This window comes from Cervus elaphus, chromosome 30 (assembly GCF_910594005.1).
Source record: "Cervus elaphus chromosome 30, mCerEla1.1, whole genome shotgun sequence".
Classification (NCBI taxonomy): Eukaryota; Metazoa; Chordata; class Mammalia; order Artiodactyla; family Cervidae; genus Cervus; species Cervus elaphus.
In genome coordinates this window covers 4340671-4364002 of record NC_057844.1, presented here as the reverse complement: position 1 = coordinate 4364002, position 23332 = coordinate 4340671, and the positions used below count along the sequence as shown (strand labels likewise).

General features: G+C 38.7%; 1 protein-coding gene across 6 annotated transcripts in view; it reads right to left on the bottom strand.

Annotated features, from left to right (window-relative positions):
• The window catches only part of DIAPH3 (diaphanous related formin 3), a 530827-nt gene that overhangs the window by 187649 nt on the left and 319846 nt on the right, over positions 1–23332 (bottom strand). For all 6 annotated transcript variants that reach the window (XM_043892388.1, XM_043892390.1, XM_043892386.1 and 3 more), the window contains 2 exons: positions 14888–15012; positions 7627–7791 (listed from right to left, as the gene is read on the bottom strand). In XM_043892388.1, coding sequence (XP_043748323.1) covers positions 7627–7791; positions 14888–15012 — 290 coding nt within the window. The remainder of the gene's footprint in view (positions 1–7626; positions 7792–14887; positions 15013–23332) is intronic.

The window sequence follows — 23332 nt, the reverse complement described above, 5'->3', positions numbered from 1 at the left end:
CATATGGGAGTATATCTGTGGGAAACAAAAATTAGGGAGAAACAAACTGGACTTTATGGACTAGAAAATAATAATTGGAATGTTTAGCACATATATCGAAACCCAATGCACGCACACACAAGAAAACGACAATGCTCCTCCAACTTTTGTGTATCCAACAGTAATCCCTTTTAAAAGGCAGGGATTGCTTTCTGCTGACCTCAAAACCCTAACCCTAAACTGAGGGGTCCAGATATATACAGTCTTGGAACTTATTTATAAAGCAGGATGTCTAATGATTTTTCCCAGTACATCAACATCCCAACAGAGAAGGTGCATGTGACCAGGATAAAAGCTATCTGAACCAAAAGGCTGACTTCTTTAAGTGTAATCACATCAGTTCTATACATGAATATATAATATGGTAAACTTAAAAGGTCTACATAGTTCAGTTGAGTTCAGTCACTCAGTCATGTCCAACTCTTGCGACCCCATGGACTGCAGCACTCCAGGCCTCCCTGTCCATCACCAACTCCCAGAGCTTACTAAAACTCATGTCCAGCATATCGGTAATGCTATCCAACCATCTCATCCTCTGTCGTCCCCTTCTCCTCCTGCCTTCAATCTTTCCCAGCATCAGGGTCTTTTCTAATGAGTCAGCTTTTCGCATCAGGTGGCCAAAGTACTGGAGACTCAACTTCAGCATCAGTCCTTCGAATGAATATTCAGGACTGATTTCCTTTAGGATGCATTGGTTGGATCTCCTTGCAGTCCAAAGCATCTAAAGAGTCTTCTTCAACACCAGAGTTCAAAACCATCAATTCTTCGGCACTCAGCTTTCTTTATGGTCCAATTCGCACATCCATACATGACTACTGGAAAAACCATAGCTTTGACTAGACAGACCTTTGTTGGCAAAGTAATGTCTCTGCTTTTAAACAGACTGCCTAGGTTTGTCACAGCTTTTCTTCCAAAGAGAAAGTGTCCTTTAATTTAATGGTTGCAGTCACCATCTGCAGTGATTTTGGAGCCCAAAAAATAAAGTCTGTCACTGTTTCCATTGTTTCCCCAGCTCCTGGCCAAAAAGCGATGGGACGGGATGCCATGATCTTAGTTTTGTGAATGCTGAGTTTTAAGCCAGCTTTTTACTCTCCTCTTTCACTTTCATCAAGAGGCTTTTCAGTTCCTCTTCGCTTTCTGCCATAAGGCTGGTGTCGTCTGCGTATCTCAGGTTATTGATATTTCTCCTGGCAATCTAGATTCCAGCTTGTGCTTCTTCCAGTCTGGCATTTCGCAGAATGTACTCTGCATATAAGTTAAATAAGCAAGGCAACAACATACATTCTTGATATACTCCTTTTCCAATTTGGAAGCAGTCTGTTGTTCCACGTCTGGTTCTAACTGTTGCTTCTTGACCTGCATGCAGATTTCTCAGGAGGCAGGTAAGGTGGTCTAGCATTCCCACCACTTGAAGAATTTTCCACAGCTTGTTTTGATCCACACAAAGGCTTTAGCATAGTCAATAAAGAAGTTGGTAGATGTTTCCCTGGAATTCTCTTGCTTTTTCTGTGATCCAACCCATGTTGGCAATTTGATCTCTGCTTCCTCTGCCTTTTCTAAATCCAGCTTGAACATCTGAAAGTTCTCGGTTCACGTACTGTTGAAGCCTAGCTTAGAAAATTTTCAGCATTAATTTGCTAATATGTGAGATGAGTGCAATTGTGAGGTAGTCTGAGCATTCTTTGGCATTGCCTTTCTTTGAAATTGGGATGAAAACTGTCCTGTTCCAGTGCGGCCACTGCTGAGTTTTCCAAATTTGCTGGCATATTGAGTGCAGCACTTTCATGGCATCATCTTTTAGGATTTGAAATAGCTCAGCTGGAATTCCATCACCTCCTTAGCTTTGTTTGTAGTGATGCTTCCTAAGGCCCACTTGACTTCACACTCAGGATGTCTGGCTCTAGCTGAGTGGTCAAACCATCATGGTTATCTGGGTCATGAAGATCTTTTTTGTATAGTTCTTCTGTGTATTCTTGCCACCTCTTACTATCTTTTGCTTCTGTTAGGTCCATACCATTTCTGTCCTTTATTGTGCCCATCTTTGCATGAAATGTTCCCTTGGTATCTCTAATTTTCTTGAAGAGATCTCCAGACTTTCCCATTCCATTGTTGTCCTCTAATACTTTGCATTGATCACTGAGGAAGGCTTTCATATCTCTACTTTGTTATTCTTTGGAACTCTGCATTCAAATGGGAATATCTTTCCTTTTCCCCTTTGCCTTCAGCTCCTCTTCTTTTCTCAGCTATTTGTTAGGCCTCCTCAGACGACCATTTTGCCTTTTTGCATTTCTTTATTCTCAGGGATGGTTTTAATCATCGCCTCCTGTACAATGTCACAAACCACCATCCATAGTTCTTCAGGCACTCTGTCTATCAGACCTCCTGCCTTGAATCTACTTGTCACTTCCATAAGGGAATTGATTTGGTCATATCTGAATGGAATAGTGGTTTTCCCTGCTTTCTTCAATTTAAGTCTGAATTTTGCAATAAGGAGTTCATGATCTGAGCCACAGTCAGCTCCTGTTCTTGTTTTTGCTGACTGTATAGAGCTTCTCCATCTTCTGCTGAAAAAATATAATCAATCTGAATTCAGTATTGACCATCTGATGATGTCCATATGTAGAGTCATCTCTTGTGTTGTTGGAGGAGTGTGTTTGCTATGACCAGTGTGTTGTCTTGGCAAATCTCTGTTAATACTTCATTTTGTACTCAAAGGCCAAAATTGCCTGTTACTCCAGGTATCTCTTGACTTTTGCATTCCAGTCCCCTGTGATGAAAAGGACATCTTTTTTGGTGTTAGTTCTAGGAGGTCATCATAGAACCGTTCGACTTCAGCTTCTTTGGCATTAGTGGTTGTTGCATAAACTTGGATTACTGTTTATTGAATGGTTTGCCTTGTATATAAACAGAGATCATTCTGTCGTTTTTGAGATTGCACCCAAGTACTGTATTTCAGACTCTTTTGTTCACTATGAGGGCTACTCCATTTCTTCTAAGGGATTCTTGCCTACAAGAGTTGATGTAATGGTCACCTGAATTCTATTCACCATTCTGGTCCATTATAGTTCTCTGATTTCCAAAACGTCGATGTTCACTCTTGCCATCTCCTGTTTGCCCACTTCCAATTTGCCTTGATTCATGGACCTAACACTCCAGGTTCCTGAGCAATATTGTTTTACAGCATCAGACCTTGCTTCCATCACCAGTTATATCCACACCTGGGCGTTGTTTTTGGTTTGGCTCCATCTCTTCATCCTTTCTGTATCTATTTCTCCATTTTTCTCCAGTAGCATATTAAGCACCTACCGACCTGGGGAGTTCATCTTTCAGTGTTCTATTTTTTTGCCTTTTCATACTGTTCATGGGGTTCTCAAGGCAAGAATGCTGAAGTGGTTTGCATTCCCTTCTCCAATGGACCACGTTTTGTCAGAACTCTCCACCATGACCTGTCCATCTTGGGTGGCCCTACAAGGCATGGCTTTAGTTTCATTGAGTTAGACAAGGCTGTAGTCCATGTGATCAGTTTGGTTAGTTTTCTGTAAGTGTGGTTTTCTTTCTGTCTGTTGTCTGATGGACAAGGATAAGAGGCTTGTTGAAGTTTCCTGATGAAAGAGAATGTTTGTTGGGGAATATCTATGTAGTTAGGTATGTCTAATTAAAACAGAAAAATGATATATTCTTCAAAATAAAATTTATTAGAAACTTTGTTTTTAAACATGTTATTTTTAAGAAGACAAATAACAAAGGAATTCTAAGAAGTAAAAGCACTTAGAAGTATCTCTCGAAGATGCAATGTTTAGCAATATAAATGAGGTGTAAGGTGAAATTTGTTCAAGGAGTTAAGAGTGTTGTTTCAGTGTGCTACTAACTCTGGTTAAAGAAAGAAAGTAGCAAAGGATCTTTCAATGATAAAGAACGTAAGCATTATCAGTATAAGAGGTGAGAGTGTTGGAGAGGAAACCATGTAATTCGAGCCTAACGATGTAAAAGCAGTTTGAACAAAATTCTGTAATGTGAAGATGAGTGGGAAGTGGGACCAGGACAAACATATTTTTCAAAGTCACAGTGACCAATGAGAGAAACTAACCTCTAACAACAAACACAAGCATGCTACAGCTGTTGGATAAAATAAAGGCGGACAAGAGGGCTCTTTTATGATCCAACAAAAATTCATCAGTTCATCCTGGAGAAGCATTTTATCCCTACTGAGAACAGGTCCATTGGTAATGGCATATAACAATGAGTTTAAAACCAGACGAAAGTGGAAAGCAATAACTGTTATGGAACAGTACATGACTCAAGGCACAAATTTTGGAGAAGTCTAATGCCTGATGGGCCACCAATTTCCTTAGCCTACAGTGTGAGGTCAAACATTTCCAACTAGTGCCTCCAGTTTGAACTTTATTCCCCACATGAGTCCTACAGGAAATAAAAATCCATTACAGAGAGGTACGGACTCTCTACACCTCCCCTTAGCCCTCACCTCACCACAAGGGTTTGCATTAATAGGCCTCTAATTTTAAAAGTGAACATTATACATTGCTTATTATTAGAGAAATGCAAATCAAAGTTACAATGAGGTATCACCTCACACTAGTCAGAATGGCCATCATTTAAAAAATCAATAAACGGTAAATGCGGGAAAGGATATGGAGAAAAGGGAACCCTCTTGCACTGTTGGTGAGAATGTAAATTGATACAGCCACTGTGGAGAACAGTATGTATATTCCTTAAAAAACAAGGAGTATGACCCAGCAATCCCACTACTGGGCATGTACTCTGAGAAAACCACATCTGAAGGAGACACAGGTACTTCAATACCCCAGTGTTCACTGCAGCAGTCTGTACAACAGCTAGGAAATGGAAGCAGCCTAGAAGTCTATTGTATTCATGTGATTTTCCAGAACAACCTTCAACATATGAAAGTTCCACATCTATCCCTAATATTTTCATACTAACTCACTGAAATTAGCATAGTTTCTCAAGTTGAATTGTATGGAATTAAACAGCAACCTAAGAGATCAGAAGACACTGACAAACAAACATTTATGTGGCAGTAGTTTCTATCAGTCTTGACACTGTGGTCTTTCTAAACATCTACTGTATAGCACTTTTCTCTCAATTTAAAAAAAAAAAAAAAAAGGGACACAATGTCTAAAATTCAAGGACTATAACCATAATGAAAGGAAGAAAAAATTTGCCTGCAAAATTGTTCTTCCCTTATAGTCTTCTTTATGCTTTTTTTTATTCTAAAGAAAATTCCCTCTCCAGATTATTTATTCAAATAAAGTGTTTTATACTTAGCTATAACAATTTTAATTTAGTACAATGTGAATATGAGTGTGTGTGTGCATATCTGTGTATGTAGGAAGTGTGTGGTAGCAGCTACTGCTAGGAGCCATGTGAACTCTGAAACAAAGTATATCTCTCACTTTATCACCCTCCACCTTGAACCTTTCTCCACTCAAACACTTTTCCCTCTGCCCACCACCTACTAAGGATGCTAAGTTACCCACAGATATCCTACCAGATCTAAGGCAGATGTGGAATTAGATGTGATTCAAAACAATACAATATGGACTTAGTCTCTTTCTTCATTTGCCCAAAGTGGGGGATAGAAACAGCAAAAGAATGCAGAGTTATCATGAAGACTGGCTGATACATGTAAGGCATTTGGGAAAATACTTTGTTCATAGAAAATATTCAGTAGCTGATGGGTATTATTATTTTATAATTTTATGCATAATTGTGTCATGGATCCTCAAGACCACCCTCGGGTTTGATAATTTGTTGGAAGGAGCCACAGAACTCAGAAACGCTGTTATGCTCGCTGTTACACTTTCTTACAGGGAAGAGATACAGAGTAAAATCACAGTTGTCTTCTCCCAGGAGAGTTTCATTATTCCAGCAACATGTCACAACAACGTGTGATATGATGTACTGACAAGAAGGGAAGTTCAACCAAGCCTTGATACCAAGAGTTATTGAGGAGGTCAGTCATGCAGACCAGAATATAGACCCCCAGCATGACTGACCTTGGCCCCTCAGTCTTCAACATCACACAGAGGATGAGCGGACACAGTGTGGCCCAAGGCCCCAGGTGAACAAAAACAAGTGTTCACAATAAATCACACTTTTTGCATAACTATCCAGCTTGACCCCAGGTCCAGGTATACAAAAACTGCTTTATTGGGCAGGATAGTCCAAGAGTATATAGTTGTTCTCCCCAGAGCCAGTCAAGGACCAGCAATTTCTTTGAAATGTGCAGGGTCTGAGTATCCCAAGTCTACTGAGTTAACCTTTCATGGCCTAATAACTTATTAAGCAACTACCATGTACCAAGAGCTGTGATACTTAATACTTATCTCATTTAGTATTTAAATACTACCATGAGAAAAGAATTAACATTCCCTTTTACAATTATGGAAACTGAGGTTCAAAAATGTTAAAAGTATTTATAGTCATATAACTAGTGTGGAATCCAAACCCTGTTCTCTCAAACTGCAAAGCCTTTGCTATTCCTACTAAACCATGTTGACTCATAAAACATAAAAATTAAAGTAGCATATTATGCAGTATATCACACATATAAACACATAATAAGTATATCTAATAGTCAAAGTTGTTTCTGCTAGTGAAAAAATAATTTTGAAAAACACTGTGAATTTATGGAGGAAATAAACTAGACTTGTGAACCAATTTTCATTTAAAATATTGACTTTTTATTGAAAGGCTATCTAGTCATAACCAGGTGATTATAACTAAGTCCAATAAATTCAGCAATAAAGCTTTCCTAAAATTAAAAATAAATTCAACCTTCTTTAAATTCAACCTTTTTTTTCTTTACACCTCAAAAAGTTTTTAATCCCCATAAACATTTGCTGAAACACAAAAGTGACTCACCCATCTATTACGAACAATGTAATTTTTCATTGTAGAAATGAAAATGTATCACCAGTTTCCCTAGGGAGACAACAATGCTTTCTCACTTTAATATGTGTGTGGGTTTTTTCCCCCATTTAATCAGCTAATACTTTTCAAAAGATCTTTTTAATGCCTAAATTGAAAGGATTCCACATCAGAGACCTGACCTCCCTATTAAAGCATCTAAAGGAAACCCTAGGAACGTAAAATCCATTCAAAGGCAAATCACAGGTAGCTTATTGTACAATGCATTAAGAAAAGAAAAGGGAAAAAAAGCTTCATAAAAACTGTACAGAATTTGGTGAAATTATACCACAAAAATAAAAATTGATCTTAAGCATAAAGAAACAAATTCAGAGCCAAAAACTTCTTACAAAAGTGCTTTGTAATCAGCCAGGAGGGGAGTCTTTATGAAAAACTTCAGAATTTGTCACTTTTTCAATCAAAATTTCTGAGTACAACTTAATGTTGGGAAGGCCCAAAAGAGAACAAAACACACATTTTTCAATAGATTTAAAAATCTAAAAATTTTAAAGCTAACTTTCAACATCAGAAAAGATAAGTTTTACTACAGACAACAGGAGCAGAATGAACTACTAAACGGTAAATGAAGTAATATAGATTTAAATACTTTTAAAAAACAAATTAAGATTTTTAACATACCATAAACATGGTTCTGAAGTTATTCAAATCAGTCAAGAAGTCTTCTACGGAAACCTTCTTCACGTCGATGGCATAGTATGCCATTATATTCTGGTATAACTTGTCCATGTTTTCATGTAATTTTGAAAGTTTCTCATATTGTTCTTTTGCACTGATAACAAAGCTGTATATTACAGTTAAGGTACTCTGAAATTTACAAAGAAATGTTTTAGGGAAAAATAAATCCTTAAGTCATATGTTTTAATTGTTAGCCATTATTACACATCTCCAAAATGCCAAAACTAGCTCTAATAGTTAACCATTTTCACAATTCAATCCATACTGTACAGGGATGAAATGTTCAGTGTGATTCCTAATTAACAGTGGAAAAACAATCAGAAAAGTTAAGTATTTATACATTTAACATTTTGCTTTTACGATTGGGTTCAAGGATATTTTTCTTCTAATTTGCCTATCTTATCAGATGTCATAATATGATTTAAAATTACAGCTCAGTAGTTTCAATGATATTCAAATGTCTCCTTATACTTGCTAAAAATCTAGATCATAACAGTACTAGTGGTGCTAACAGTGCTAAATATCAATGCATTTATATCTAGTATCATTTTTAATCCTTGGATGAACAAAAGATTTTGTCTACTAAAATCACAAAATCATAAGCAGCTATAATAATACATACATGTATCTCCATATACTGTGTTGTGAAACATCCACATTTGTGAAATACTGTAGGTGAAGTGAACTTATGTAAATAGAAATCACATTTGAAATGCATTCAGAAATTATCATTACATGGAACCTATGCTGATTCATTTGTAATGTGCCGTAAGCATCCCTTTATTTACCTACCAAGTTCAGAAATCAATGGTGGTTCATTATTCAGTCTATAAACTAGAATTTATGTCTCAAATAAGACTATATCCACATGGATTATTTACATAGCCTTAACTCCCATCTAAAAGAGGAGTCATTTTCTGCCTTTGCTTGTGCAAACCTATCATTCTAAGCTTAGTTCAATTCTTCCTCTTCCACGAAGCCCCCTACTCTAACCTCTGCAGCTAAGAGTGATCACTCGCCCCACTGCATACAGAGCACTTGCCGCTCACTGTGCCCTGTTCAGTGAGGTTCTGTTCGCCTTCTAGTTCAATCCCCTGGCACTGCTTTGTCCTTGCTTCCCTGGTGGCTCGGGCGGGACAGCGTCTGCCTGCAGTGCGGGAGACCCGCGTTCAATCCCTGGGTCGGGAAGATCCCCTGGAGAAGCAAACGGCAACCACTCCAGTATTCTGGCCTGGAAAATCCCATGGACGGAGGAGCCAGGCGGGCTACAGTCCATGGGGTCGCAAAGAGTGGGACACGACTGAGCAACTTCACTCACTCACACTTGCCACATCGTGGGGGCTGATCCCCTGTGACTGTCTGCCCTTTCTCTAGCTGTTGTATTAAGTCAAATCGTCTGCAACTGTATGGGTGCCGACGACTAGTTTCACTCTTCTGTCATCACTCAAACTGTGGTAGGAAAGGTAAGAAGTCTCACAAGTCTGACATGAGAGCATATATATATATATACACACATATATACATATGACTAATTTGAAGTTGTACAGAAGAAATCAATGCAACATTGTAAAGCAATTTTCCTCCAATTACAAAATAATTTTTTTTAAAGCCTGATATAAATCATGGAACTCTCTTCATAAAATCGTGCATATATACATTCATACACACACACAAACACATACAATTTGGATGCAATGTTATGGGCTAACAGAGTTCCTAAAAAGTAGCTACCCTGGACAACTGGTTGCACTCCATGGTGGGTATTCCTAATTGTATGTTCTACAGTCACTCCTATTTTGCCTCATCATGACTTATAAGGCTTTCAGGTTTTTTTTTTTTTTTTTTTTTTTTTTTAATTGGAGGACAACTGCTTTATAATATTGAGTTAGTTTCTGCCATACACCAACATGAATCAGCCACAGGAAATAACAGGTACTCCACAAATACTAATAATTTTTTTCTAATACCTAGGAATATGCCCATTCACAGGAATCAGCTTGGTAAATAAGTTAAAATAAAGCCCTATTATTCAATAACACTTCTTAGATTTTCAGGGAAGAATCAAGAGTAAACAAAATATCAGAAATATGCCTGGACATACTTAAAAATAGCAAAATTCCATTAAATGATGTGATGTGAAAGAGGATCAAGAGCCAAAACCATGGAAATTATATGGTCTTGTTCTAACAGCTAGAGTTTTAAATATTCTTATCATTGTTATCTATATAACAATTTGCTCCTAAAGGAAATGAAGTACAACTTTAAATAGTGGAATTACTGGCAAAAAATTGTAAGACTGACTGAATTGCAATGATGTTGGAAATAGCCAAATGAATTCTCAGAAGTATAAAATGACCATCTGATAGAATGGAATAACGGTATACTTTAGTGAGGCTAATGGTGGATACTGTCTCATTAAGAGATGGCAGAACCTTCAGATAAAAAATAGTCTTCATCATCTGAAAGAAAAAGCAAACACAGGTGTTCTCATGCCAATTGTTGAACTCCAGTTAGAAATTAATGCCCGTAACTGTAGCAGTAACAAGGATTTATTTTTTCCCCAGCACAAGTCCTATATTTATAAAGAGCTTTAGAGAAAGGCAAGTTATTCAACACAAGTTTGATAAAGTTCATCACAGAAATATTGATATATATCCAATTACATGACATTTTTGTGAAATCTATTTTCTTTTCCTTTACCAAGACTAAAGCAATATTCTGATGAACTTCTACTTGACCCAGTGGAATTTTCCCATTTGAAAGGTACATGAGAACCAGATCTGTGTTCACACACATTGAACAACATGTTTAGTTTTGGCCAACTGAGTAGTCAGACCGAGATTTGGGATTTAAACCAGTTCTGTTCATTCCCAAGCAATACGGCACAAATAGATTCTACCTTTATTAGCATATTATTGCACACCTCCACCTAAGATACCTTTTACTTCCATTAATCACCCTACAAGGATGAGCTTCAACTGGTCCTACACATCTAACACCTTTAACAGATCTTCTTAATGACCTGGGACCCAGATGGCCAGGCAACCAGCTAATCTACAAGTACTCACTGAGCCCCACTGAGAACGCCTCTTCTAGGCACTGTGGAAAACACTGGCTAACACGGTCAGCAAAGTCCCCATTTTCCACGAAACATGCATTCTAGAGAGTGGTGACAGATAGTAAATAAATGAATGAGATATTCAGACAGTAATAAGGGTGATAAAAACAAACGTTTGTGCGTGATGTTGTACAGAGTGATAGAGCCTAACTTATGCAGGGCAGTGAGGGAACTCCTGGCTGAGAAAGCGACAGTGACCGAGGCATGCCTGTCAAGCCCAACATAGTCAATAAAGCAAGACCTCTGCGAAGAAAGAGATCACTATAGACCTGAGGATGTACAGAGGATGAAGAGCAGGATATTTTAACCCAGGTCTTTAAAGTTTGTTGAGAATGTGTTAAATGGAAAATAAGTGAGAGAAAGCAGGGAAAAAAAGGAGGAAAGAAGACTAATTTAAGAGAAAAAATCTGCTCTTACAAATCACTCAATTACCTAACTTCCCACTCTTGCAAATGGACCATGTATTATGCAAGTTTACATTTCACTCATTCCACTCTTCCATTTTCCTTCCTAATCACACTTCAATTAAATTAAAATGTACTAAATTGCTTTACCAGAAAACTTCTGTGCTTTATGCAGTGTGAAATATAGATATAAGTAATATGCAAGTCTTCCTCTCAAATAATTTATTGGGACAGTTTTAGCATCTACCTAGTAATTTCTGGAGTGTCCAAAATATTGTTATACAGTGGGACAGCAAAAAAGAAACTGTGAAAATAAAGTGTGATTACAAAGAAGAAATTTAAAGACTAAAAAAATGGAAAAGTGACAACTTGTCATGTAAGTTCTATAGCAAATACAAAAATATCAGCAAAATGATTTTTTTCTATGAGACTTGGGAGACAGTGGGACAAGGAGAAAAGAGAAATGCAAAGGCTTGTGCAAGGAAAATTTTTAGGGTGATGTGCTAGGATCTATTTGTTATTTTTCCTTAAAATAAGATATATTCCAGAATGTAAAGGTCAAAAGAAAGGAATAAGCATTGCATGACACTAATCCTGGCATTTTCCCAGTTTCTCATGGATAAAGAATTTAAAAAGTATGTACACCTTACATATAATACTTTATATCGATATATAATAATATTGGTGACCCTACCACAAATCACAAAACAAATTTTTCAGGCAAATACTTACAGTGAAATTATTCTAATTACACTTCTCACCAGACTTAGCAATTGAAAAGTAGGGTAATTATTACTAAAAAGTCAATGTGATAATGAAATAACTGTGCATGCCTTTTAAAGAATGTAATTTTGTCTTTTCCAATATTAAGACATGAATGTAAAGAAAACAAGTACTGGTAGAATAAAAATACAATATACTATAACTGAGTGGTACTCATGAAATTTCATGAAATTACAACAAAATTGTATCACTATAATATAAAACAATTAACAAATTATTTAATAGCTCAGTAAATCATGATTGTTTAATCTAAATATCTATTTGCATAAATGCACCATTAATAACTTTGATAACACATACATTCTTTCAGAATTGACTTATGAACCAAACGTTTGATATGTCTTTCAACTAATAAGCACTAATACTTAAGCATAAACAAACTGCCAGTATTAATAACCCCAACTTCAGTTAAACACAGTTTAATTTATTGTGTATTTAGTCCCCAAATTCTTCCATTTTCTTAGATGTAAGAAGCTCACAATTTGCCATTTTAATAAAATCTGTATAAAAGTATTTAATATTCAAAATCTGACTTGTTGTCAGTCCTAATTAAAGTAAACAAAGCTTTGCAATGAATGAATTTAATTACTTAGAAACTAGTATGTCTAAGATGAAGAGCAAACGAGTGCAATCTCATCTCAGCAAAGAATATTTATGATTATAAGCTTTGTCAATAGCAAAGTGCACCAACTGTTCATATATCTGACTTCCAAGAGATACATGAATGCTAATCAGTTCATTAGAGGCATCTAGGTTGTGATATTTAGCGACAGGATGTAGGAGCTTTCTTGTCCATGGAGTATAATTGTACTCAAAATGAAAAACTGTTTCCAACAAAGCTTCATCCTTCCTGTTTCTGATTTCCTGCTGGCTGCTTTTTATGAGCTGCATACCTTTCAACAAGCCAACATCATTCAGCTTCTGTGTCATATGAACACAAATATGGATAGGTCCTGAATTGTCTGCTGAGCAGAATTCTACTAACCTTATTCTAATCTCAAGAATTTGTTTCAGGTCCTATGTTCCAGATAACTGAGATTCATAATTAGTACATGCACAATGTATTACTGGAAATTGTATGCAAGTAAAACCTTTTAAAAAATGCTTTCTATCTATAGGGAACAATAAAAAGTGCCTCAATGAACAGTTCTTAATGATCACAATACTGTCACATATAAATATTGTAACATGATAAAATGGTGGGTGGGGGGAGTTAAGAATGATGTAACATGCAATTCTACAATAACAAATTTAGGCTTAACCATACTTTGCCAAAGGAGAAGGTGTGGCAAATATATATTCGATGGATAAACACAGACTTCATCTTCAGTTTTCAAAACACAACCTTTTCAAATAAAGACATCCTGCCTAATAAAAGAAGAAACTGTGTGGATAGGAAACATAACGAAAGGAAACAAACACATTAGCCTGAATTGATTATTGCTAGAGTGCATTTTTATGATATTTCCCAAAAGAGATGGTGCAGAAAGCTAAAACTGAACTAATTCACAATTAAGCTGAAAGTATACAGTACAATAAAGTCTATGACAAGCCAAATAATAATTTTGTGATTTGCCAAATCTCAGGGAAGAAGAGATGAAAAGAGGAAAAGTAGTTATTTTAAGCATCTCAGATTAAAATAAAATATTAGGAGTATCTACTTACAAGTGTTTGTTTAGAAATGGGTTATCCTTTCGTATGGAATTTTGAAGCCCATATGAGATTTTTGTACAATTGTAATATTATAAGGCAAAAGATATCAGTCTCTAATTTCACAGAATGGTTTGGAGAGAAAACTCAACATTAGTTTCTGGAAATAAAAAAAGTTTATTACTTCAATTACTCATTAAAGATGAGTTCACTGACAAAAGTGGGGCTTCCCTCATAGCTCAGTTGGTAAAGAATTCGCCTGCAGTGCAGGAGATCCCGGTTAGATTCCTGGGTCGGGAAGATCCACTGCAGAAGGGATAGGCTATCCACTCCAGTATTCTTGGGCTTCCCTGGTGGCTCAGCTGGTAAAGAGTCCGCCTGCAATGCGGCAGACCTGGGTTCGATCCCTGGGTTGGGAAGATCCTCTGGAGAAGGGAAAGGCTGCCCACTCCAGTGTATAGTCCGTGGGGTAGAAAAGAGTTGGACATAACTGAGTGACTTTCACTTCCCACTGACAAAATTAGTGAAACCAAAGATAATGAAATTTAAAGGACCTTAAATTAAGCAGGACAACCCCAATGCTATTAGTTTTATGTATATATACATATCTACACACATACATACACACATGTATTGGTCAATTTTATTTTCAGTCTGGAAAATACCGATACCAGTAGGACTGTGATTAGTTCAGTTTTGCTTTTTGGAACAGTGTAGTATTTCTAAAGGAAATTTTAGTTTCTTGAACATGAGTTAACTTTTTGTTTGTTTTTTTTTATGGGTTAACTTTTGATATGCAAAAATTAATTTTTGAAATTAAGCTGACAGTCATACCAGTTTATAAAGTCTTCATCTGCTACAAAAGTATTGGTCCATTTCAACAGTATCTATATCACAACATGACATTAAATTCAAACTTCCTCAAATTGAATCTTCCTATCCTTTCAATTTACCGTGAACATCAGAAGGAAAATAGGGCATATGGAAGGAAAGTGAGGAGAGAATGTATTAGATTAATAAAAAGGAAAAAAAGGAATGAAATTAACAGGATACATCTCTGTATTATTCACTACAGGCAAAACCCTTGATAAATTTCCTTGCAAGAAGGTAAAGGATAAATTTTCTATAACTGGGCATTATAGAGTGATTTCTGGTTATGCAAGTACACTTGAAAGTACACTTAAAAGGTTAAGCAAATTGTATTCCTAATTGACTAGTAATTTAAAGTTATTTAGATATCAAAGGATATGGACATCTTTGTCACAAACTTATCATGTGAGTCTTCAGGAGGGGGAAAGATTTTCAAATCTTTCTCAAGCTGTTGAAGTTGCCTTCCCATCTGTTTCAAGTTCTTTTCCAGGGTTTCTACAGAAACTAAAAGAGAGAATATTATACGCCTTAAAAGGACGAAATTATAATATAAAAAAGTAAAATATTCTAGAAACAAAACACATGAAAAACCTTACAATAATAATGAAAAGTCCATGAAAATAAAGGAAAGGTGAATTTCACTTAAAGTTTTAAAAACCTTTTAATTTTTAAATCCAGAAATGAAGAAAATAAAAGATTTTTAAAAACAGGAATATTTTGGTAAAGCTCACATACACAAACCACATATAAGAAATATCTTTTGTTGAAAATCAAAGTCCTTGACCTCTACAAACACTACAAAAAAATCAATTAAGAAAAAGATGGAAAAGAAAGAGTATGGTTTTAAAATTAAATCTATTTCAATATAATTTGAGCACTTTTCAAAATGATGATCTTTTGAGAGGGGAAAAATGTACAAAGAAAAGATGGGTAAACTCTGCTCTCTTGTCCAAGGTCACCTACATCAGGAAAAGATATCAGGGGTTCTTTGAGTACCCCGGGAAACAAATTTCAAACTTTCTTTACTGGTACTCTAAGAACAGTAAACTCTGTTTATTAAATTAATAAAGTGTTTTTGTGTATACATTCTTGCCTAGTAAAAGTCACAAGTAATCCACATATAGCTAAACCCAGGGGAATACACTTATACATTCTGTGGATAGATGGATGGTTCGAAGACAAATAAATTATATTTTTAATTAGCATTTAAATTAAATGTATTAACACTATTGAAAAAAATCACATACTTAAAATATTATGATCAAATCACTGATCAAATTTTACTACACATAGACACACATCAAATCTGGCAGATATCTAGAGAAAAGACAAATGAGTCTGAGGAACTCCCATGTAACAAAAAGCAAAAGGCAAACACTGGAAAGGAACATACGTGGATTATTTATTTTTTTCTGATACCTGATACATCATTCCAACACCATCCACTTCTCCAATACCCACTGGTGTCTCCCAATTCACTGACACTCATTGCCTGGAGTTAGCCTAGAACCCACACGTTTAAGGACTCAGTCCCATAAAGACTGCCCTCACTTGAGAGGGCAAGTTACGGGGATCACCTGTCCTTCTAACCTACGATAAATTCAAGGGTTCTCATAAGCTCCCCCCACCCCATTTATTTTCTATAATTTACTGGGATGACTCAGAGAACTTCGGGAAGTACTGTGCTTGCTGAGACAGCCTTTATTATAAAGGCTCTAGCTCAGGAATAGCCAAACGGAAGACACGCACAGGGCAAGAACACGGAAGGAGCGGCCGCCCGACGCCCCACGCTCTCTGGGCGCAGTCCAGGCGCGGCCTCCCGGAGCACCCACGCGCTCGCTGTAACACAAGGCCCCTGTGCCTCTTCATCTCGGAGTCTCAGCGAAGCCTCACTGCACAGCTGCGACTGACCCGGTCACGGGCGCTCGTGCCTGACCTGGAGGCGAGAGGGAGGGCTGAAACGTGTGTCCCTCTGGCCTCCTGGCTGGTGCTTCTGTCAACCAGTGCCCCCATCCTCAGGTTCCCTAAGCTGGCCCTGCTCCCGCCTGCCCCAAGTCATCTCATCGGCGCACAAAGGCACTCATGCTCTAACAAGGATTTTAGGAACCAAGACAAAAGTCAAATGCATAGTTTTTCCTCTGTCCCATGGACGCAGCAGTGTGCATCTGGTCAGCAGGCGGGACCCCAGTGCCTGCAGGAAGGCTGAGAGGGGTGTGCTTCTGATCCACGAGCTGTCCTCAGAGCTGCCCCGCAGCCGGGCCTGTGCTCGGCGGGGGCCGGCGGCTCATGGCTGGAAACAGCTGTCCCAGGGAGTGCGTGCTCCTCAGGGGGTGGGAGAAGGGCTTCAGGTGGTCCGGGAAAGGCTTCTTAGGGGATCCTGGGAGCCCTTCCCAACTCATTGGCAGCCAGCTGGGTCAGGGACGATGGTCTATCACCACATGAGCAAAATAGGAGGAATCTCGCCTCTTACTTTTACCTCACTGATATTTCATAAAGATCAACTGCTATAATATAGGATGAAGAATTTTTTAAAAATAAAATGGACTGTGAGATGTTAATCTTATTCAGACAACTCAGTAGAAATGCCTTAAAGACTGAAGCAATACTAAAATCAAAGGAAATTTAAAAAAAAATCATCACAATCATCATCATTGCCAGGAAAAGTGCTGTAGAACTCTGGCTAAAAAGAAAAGTTGGTAATTATAAGAATAAAATGTTTGGGATGTTAGGAAACTCGGGGGCACATTCAAACATCTAAGGTTGGCATCATAAGGAGAAAAAAGCTGTCTTACAAAATGGTTCTGTAGCTACTTACCAGATAGAAATCCCATTAAGCCGTTACCTAAGCTTCATCAGCACTACCCAATTACATTATTTGTACATTATACTTAAGACAATTTAACTGTAACTGATCAACTTTTCAGAGAAGGCAATGGCAACCCACTCCAGTACTCTTGCCTGGAAAATCCCATGGACAGAGGAGCCTGGTAGGCTGCAGTCCATGGGGTTGCTAGGACTCAGACATGACTAAGTGACTTCACTTTCACTTTTCACTTTCATGTATTGGAGAAGGAAATGGCAACCCACTCCAGTATTCTTGCCTGGAGAATCCCAGGGATGGGGGAGCCTGGTGGGCTGCCGTCTATGGGGTTGCACAGAGTCAGACAAGACTGAAGCGACTCAGCAGCAGCAGCAGCAGATCAACTTTTCACTGCTGGTTTTTAAATAAAGACGAAACCACAGTCGGAAGAAAGAAAGGTGTGTGCAAGTTCTATGTGAATAAAATACAACTGAATGCCCAGGGCCATCTGATGGATAAAACTAAAGAGCATTTAAGAATGTCCTTGGCATTCTTCAGTAATTATATATACAAAGAAACTACCCACACACATCTTTGGACATAGTTTAACCACATAGTTTAACCTGAACATATCTCAAGTTCTTTGAGGTCAGTGACAAAATTTTTGCCATTAGAAGTCCCAACTGGAGCAGAGAATTTTAAATTGCACTCCTTGAAAGTGTTAATTTACTGGTATCTCTGTATATGACACATATGAATTTTATCTTTCAACTATGTCATATTTGTTTTTTTTCTTTCACATTTCTTAACTAATAAGTTAATCTTATCTTTTTATTCCTTTTCATTATTTAGAAGTAACAAAATACAGTCATTATAAAACAGAGTTGACTAGATATTTTTAAGGCACTTTCAACTTCTGCATTTTACTCAGTTTTCAATCAGATGGGATATCTCTCAGTCACCTCAGACACTGTATGTTTCGACCCCAAGGCAACCGCCCATCTGCAATCTCCATATGACTGCAGGCAGTAGAACCATAATGCTGTCTCCTGTGATAGAAACCTGCTAGTCTTGACCCTTCCTCTCCTGAACCCTCAGATCCAAAGGATCATGACATTCCTCACATGGTACTTGGCAAATAAAACCTACCCTTGAACACCACTCAAGGGATCTGGAACACTAATGTCTTCTTTGACCTCTGGTCTCCTACTGTTTCTCTCAGAGCCATATCCAAACTGTACATGGAAATTTTGAGACAAACATTAATTTAAAGATACTTTAAGAAGAAGTGAAGTCGCTCAGTCTTGTCCGACTCTTTGCGACCCCGTGGACTGTAGCCTACCAGGCTCCTCTGTCCATGGATTTCCAGGCAAGAGTACTGGAATGGGTTGCCATTTCCTTCTCCAGGGGATCTTCCCGACCCAGGGATTGAACCCGGGCCTCCCGCATTGCAGGCAGATGCTTCACCATCTGAGCCACCAGGGAAGCCCAAAGATACCCTACCTCTGCTTCAAAAGCAGACAAGAAACTCCTTACACAACATCAGAGTTCCACCTACAACGCGGTCCTATTTCCTAATCTGCCACACTTCACTACCAAATCGACTCCTAGTTTGATTCCACCCAACCCCTTTCATCTATTCCGTACCTGATGCCAGGAAAAGTGTGTCTATCTGCTTTGCCCACTCCACCCAAGTCACTCCTGTTCATACTTTCACGGTACGAGGCCAAAACCCTAGACCGGCCCTGGTGACGCGCCCTCCCGCCTGTCATGCCTGGCAACTGTCTCTGTCTTTGCAAGGAGGACACCCATTACTTTCAGCATGTGCCTTCCTCTCCTAACCGCCCGGGGATTCCTGAGGGGAGAGACCTTACATTTTATGCATCTTTGTGCCTTGGTTTACATAACACAGGGCAGATACTCAAATGTTTGCTGAAAGAATGGATTTTGGGTTTAACTTTAACCTCTCAAGAGGTTAAAACATTAAAAAGGGGAAACATAACAGATTAAATATCTAAAACTTTAAAAGCTAAGACACAGACTTTTCTCCAAGTGGCTAGTCATTTTGATAATTATACACTAGAGGTGTTAGAAAAGCTCTAAATAGAAGTTAAAATCACAACTATAAATATTTAGATTCAGAAATCATGATCCAGAAATCACGTATACAGGTTCTCTGCAATATAATGTTCTCTATGATTTACCATGCTAAGATTTCAAATAAAAATGGAGAAATTGCATACATTTATATAATCTCTATAATTAAACAATAATCATCTATGACTATCTCCTGGAGATGTTGGTCCTTATTTCATAACAAGCTTACTAGAAATGTCACACTTATTCTTACATACCATGATACATTACAGAGGAGTTGATGTCTTTGAAGAAAGCTTTAAAAGCAACAATTACCAAAAAACAACGTAAACATCCAAACTAAATTACCCTTCCTATTCTAGACACAATTGTTCTATGAGAGAAACTAAAGCCTATAGCATTTAAAGCTCCAAACATAATGATTTTTCCTAGACAACTGTAATAATAAAGCTTTAAGAGTATTTCACAAAATGCACGTCAAAAACAACACACTGGATGGACATGATGGACAAAACCTTCAGTAGCATTAAAAAAATCTTTAATATTAAGTAGGCTGAAGACAAAATCTAAGTTCTAGAGTATCATTATAAAATGCATTGTGTTGACAGAAAAGCATAAAATTAAAATAAGATGGTAAAACAGCACAAACTCAAAATAAACTGCAGTTTGGTTCATAACAGGCAAACCTGTAAACTGAAAGAAGCAATGCTACATGACTGGCCACTAATCCTCAGCTGGCCTCCTTCTGCTCGGTTTCCCTTCTTTTCCTTGTCTTTATTCTCGAATGATGGGAGCGTGCTCAGTCGCTCCGTCCTGTCCGGCTCTGTCTGTGGACTGTCCGTGGACTGTCGCCCGCTAGGCTGCTCTGTCTGTGGGACTTTCCAGGCAAGGCTACTGGAGTGGGCTATCATTTCCTCCCCCAGGAGATCTTCTCGAGCGAGGGATCAAATGTGCATCTCCGGCGTCTCCTGCCTTGGCAGGTGGATTCTGTACCACTGGGCCCCCTGGGAAGCCCTCTTCTGATTCTTGTTGCTGCTGCTGCTCAGTTGCTCAGTCGTGTCTGAGTCTTTGTGACCCCATGGACTGCAGCACGCCAGGCTTCCCTGTCCTTCACCCTGTCTGATTCTTGAGGGGATCCCATACAATAATACATTATAATTTGCATTTGCTATTAATTTGCTTATGTTCCACTTAGGATTTTTCAACTTTATGATGGTGGGGAAAGCTATATGCTTTCAACAGAAACCATACTTTAGACCTTGAATGTTGCTCTTTCTCTGGGCTAGCAGTGTGTGGGACATGCTCTCATGATGATGGAGAGCAAGCTGCAGCTCCCAGTCAGCCTGTGTAGGTGAAGAATTAATATACTTATGATCTGTACCCACAGAACTACTCTGGTTTTCACTTTCAGGCCAGTAATCAATAAACAGTATGAGATATTCAACACCTTCTTATAAATTAGGCTTAGTGTTAGATGATTTTGCCCAACTGGAGGTGAATATAAGTGTTCTGAACATGTTTAACTTAGGCTAGGGTAAGCTATGATCTTTGGTTAGGCAGATGTATTCAATGGGTTTTCAATTTAGTTTCAACTTGTGAGGGTTCACCTGAATGTAATATCATCATAAGTCAAGGAAGAGCTGCTCAGACAAGAGGGTTTTGTTGTTACATTTTTCTACACATCACACTGCAAGGGAACCACCTCTCTCTGCGGTGGAGTCTGGAGGCAGGAAAGGCAGACAGAAGGCAGGCGGAGGAGAGGAGGGGCATAGCAGTGGCGGGCTCTGGGTCGGCCCTGCGGAGCCGCACCACCCACGCCAGGGCACAAGCAGCAGCCCGCCCTCCCCAGCCAGGAGGAGGGCGTGAAAGACACAAGACTGTCAGGAGAGAAAGCAGTACCAATGGGAGAAGTCTATCTAATGGAAAACCGTATTTACCTAAAAGAAGCTGAAAGCTCCTTTCTACCAATAAGATGTTCAACACTATGGTAAATAAATACTGTACAAAAGAGACCAATAGTAGAGATGTCTGTAACATTATTCAAAATGTTCCCTCAAGATAATGATTTTGTGCACATGTCTGTGGGAGGGAGGCTCAGACGGTAAAGAACCCGTGCACAATGCAGGAGACCCGGGTTCCATCCCTGGTTTGGGAAGAGTTCATGGAGAAGGGAATATAACCCACTCCAGTGTTTTTGCCTGGAGAATTCCATGGACAGAGGAGCCTGGCAGGCTACTTCATGGGGTCGCAGAGTTGGACATGACTGACTAAAAACATGCACATAGTAAATTGTGCAATGAGTTTTTATGTATGGATACAGACCATGTAGGCTGACAAGTCCTGGACTGTGTATCTCTGAACTTGAAACATGACAGTTATTTTTGGGCTGCCTAGATCTTTGCCCTGAACTCCAACTGCTGGTTGAATGTCATTCCTTAATGTTTAATAGGCATCTTAAACTCACATTTTCAAACTGGAACTTATCCTTCTCCTGGAACATGCTCCTGCATCTCAGTAAGTGATTGGTGCTATGACTTCCCTCTTTCCCTCATACCCCGCACATCCAGTCCCAGAATAAATCCTGTTGGTTCTACCTTCAACGTAGATGCTTTGCCTAAACCCTTTCACCTCCCTTGCTACCTCCTCCTGGTCCCAGTCAACATTCTTTCTGCCCTGGATTATTATTACAGCATCAAGTGGTTTCACAACTTCATCACTGTTCTCCATTTTTCCCAACAGAGCAACCAAAGCAATCCTTTGAAAATGCAAGGCAGCTGTCACTCTTTTGCTCAAAATGCTTCTGATGACTCCCCATCTCAGAGCAAAATCAAAGTCCTTACAATGACCAGCAAGTCCTACGGGATGTCACCTTTCTGATCGTATCTCCTTCACCACCCCCAATCCCGGTCACACCGGTATCTAGGGCTTAGGCGCCTGCGTGCCCCTCCTGTTACGTGCCTCTCTCACACACCGTGTCTGACCTCCTCACACCTCGTCAAGTTTTCATGCAAAGGTCTTCTCCAATCTCTTAACTTAAATTCCAAAAAAAAAAAAAAAGGTACCTGGCCTAGAATTCCACAGCTAACCACCCAACATGATACACACTGACTTCTCTCTTTGTTCTGTATCTGCCACCTAAACTGTAAATCTCAAGAGACCAGAGACTTCTCTTGTGTTCCCGTACTCTATCCAGAGGGCTTCCCTGGTGGCTTACGGTAAAGGATTCGCCAGCCAATGCAGGAGCAGTGGCTCAGTCCCTGGGTCGGGAAGATCCCCTGGAGAAGCAGACGGCAGTGCACTCCAGCGTTCTTGCCTGGAAGATCCCATGGATGGCGGAGCCTGGGGGACTGCAGTCCACAGGGTCACAGAAGAGGGGAGCATGACTCAGCAGCTCAACACAACAGCAGCTCTATCCAGCACCCCGACCCGAATGGCCCCGAGACAGAAGATATATTCAAAAAGCAGCTCATCAAATACTGACTGAATGAGTGCATCATATATGAGCCGCTGTCACCTGTTTTTCTGTCACTCAAAGTCAGTCTAAGCCTGATTTTTTTTGTTTGGTTGATTTTGTTTTCTGTTAGTCTAATCCTTATTACTACAAGTTCCTAGGATGGTGTTTGCTAGGCAGTGAGAGTTCAATAAACATTTTGAAAAGAATCCTTTCAAAACATATCAAAAACTATTAATGAACACTATTTCTTTTTGCCGGAGAATATGTAGTTTGATAGACAGCTGCTGAGAAGCTGCCATCATGGTGACAGACATTACATGCCACCAGGGTCTACCAACTGATCAATTTTAAATCTCTGCTTCTGAGAAGAGAGGGGAAGGTTATCTAAGAAGTCATTTTCTTCAGGTTTTCCTATGAAGGTGAATAAAATCTTTTTGAATGTTTCTATTATTTCTATCATTTATCATCAGTAT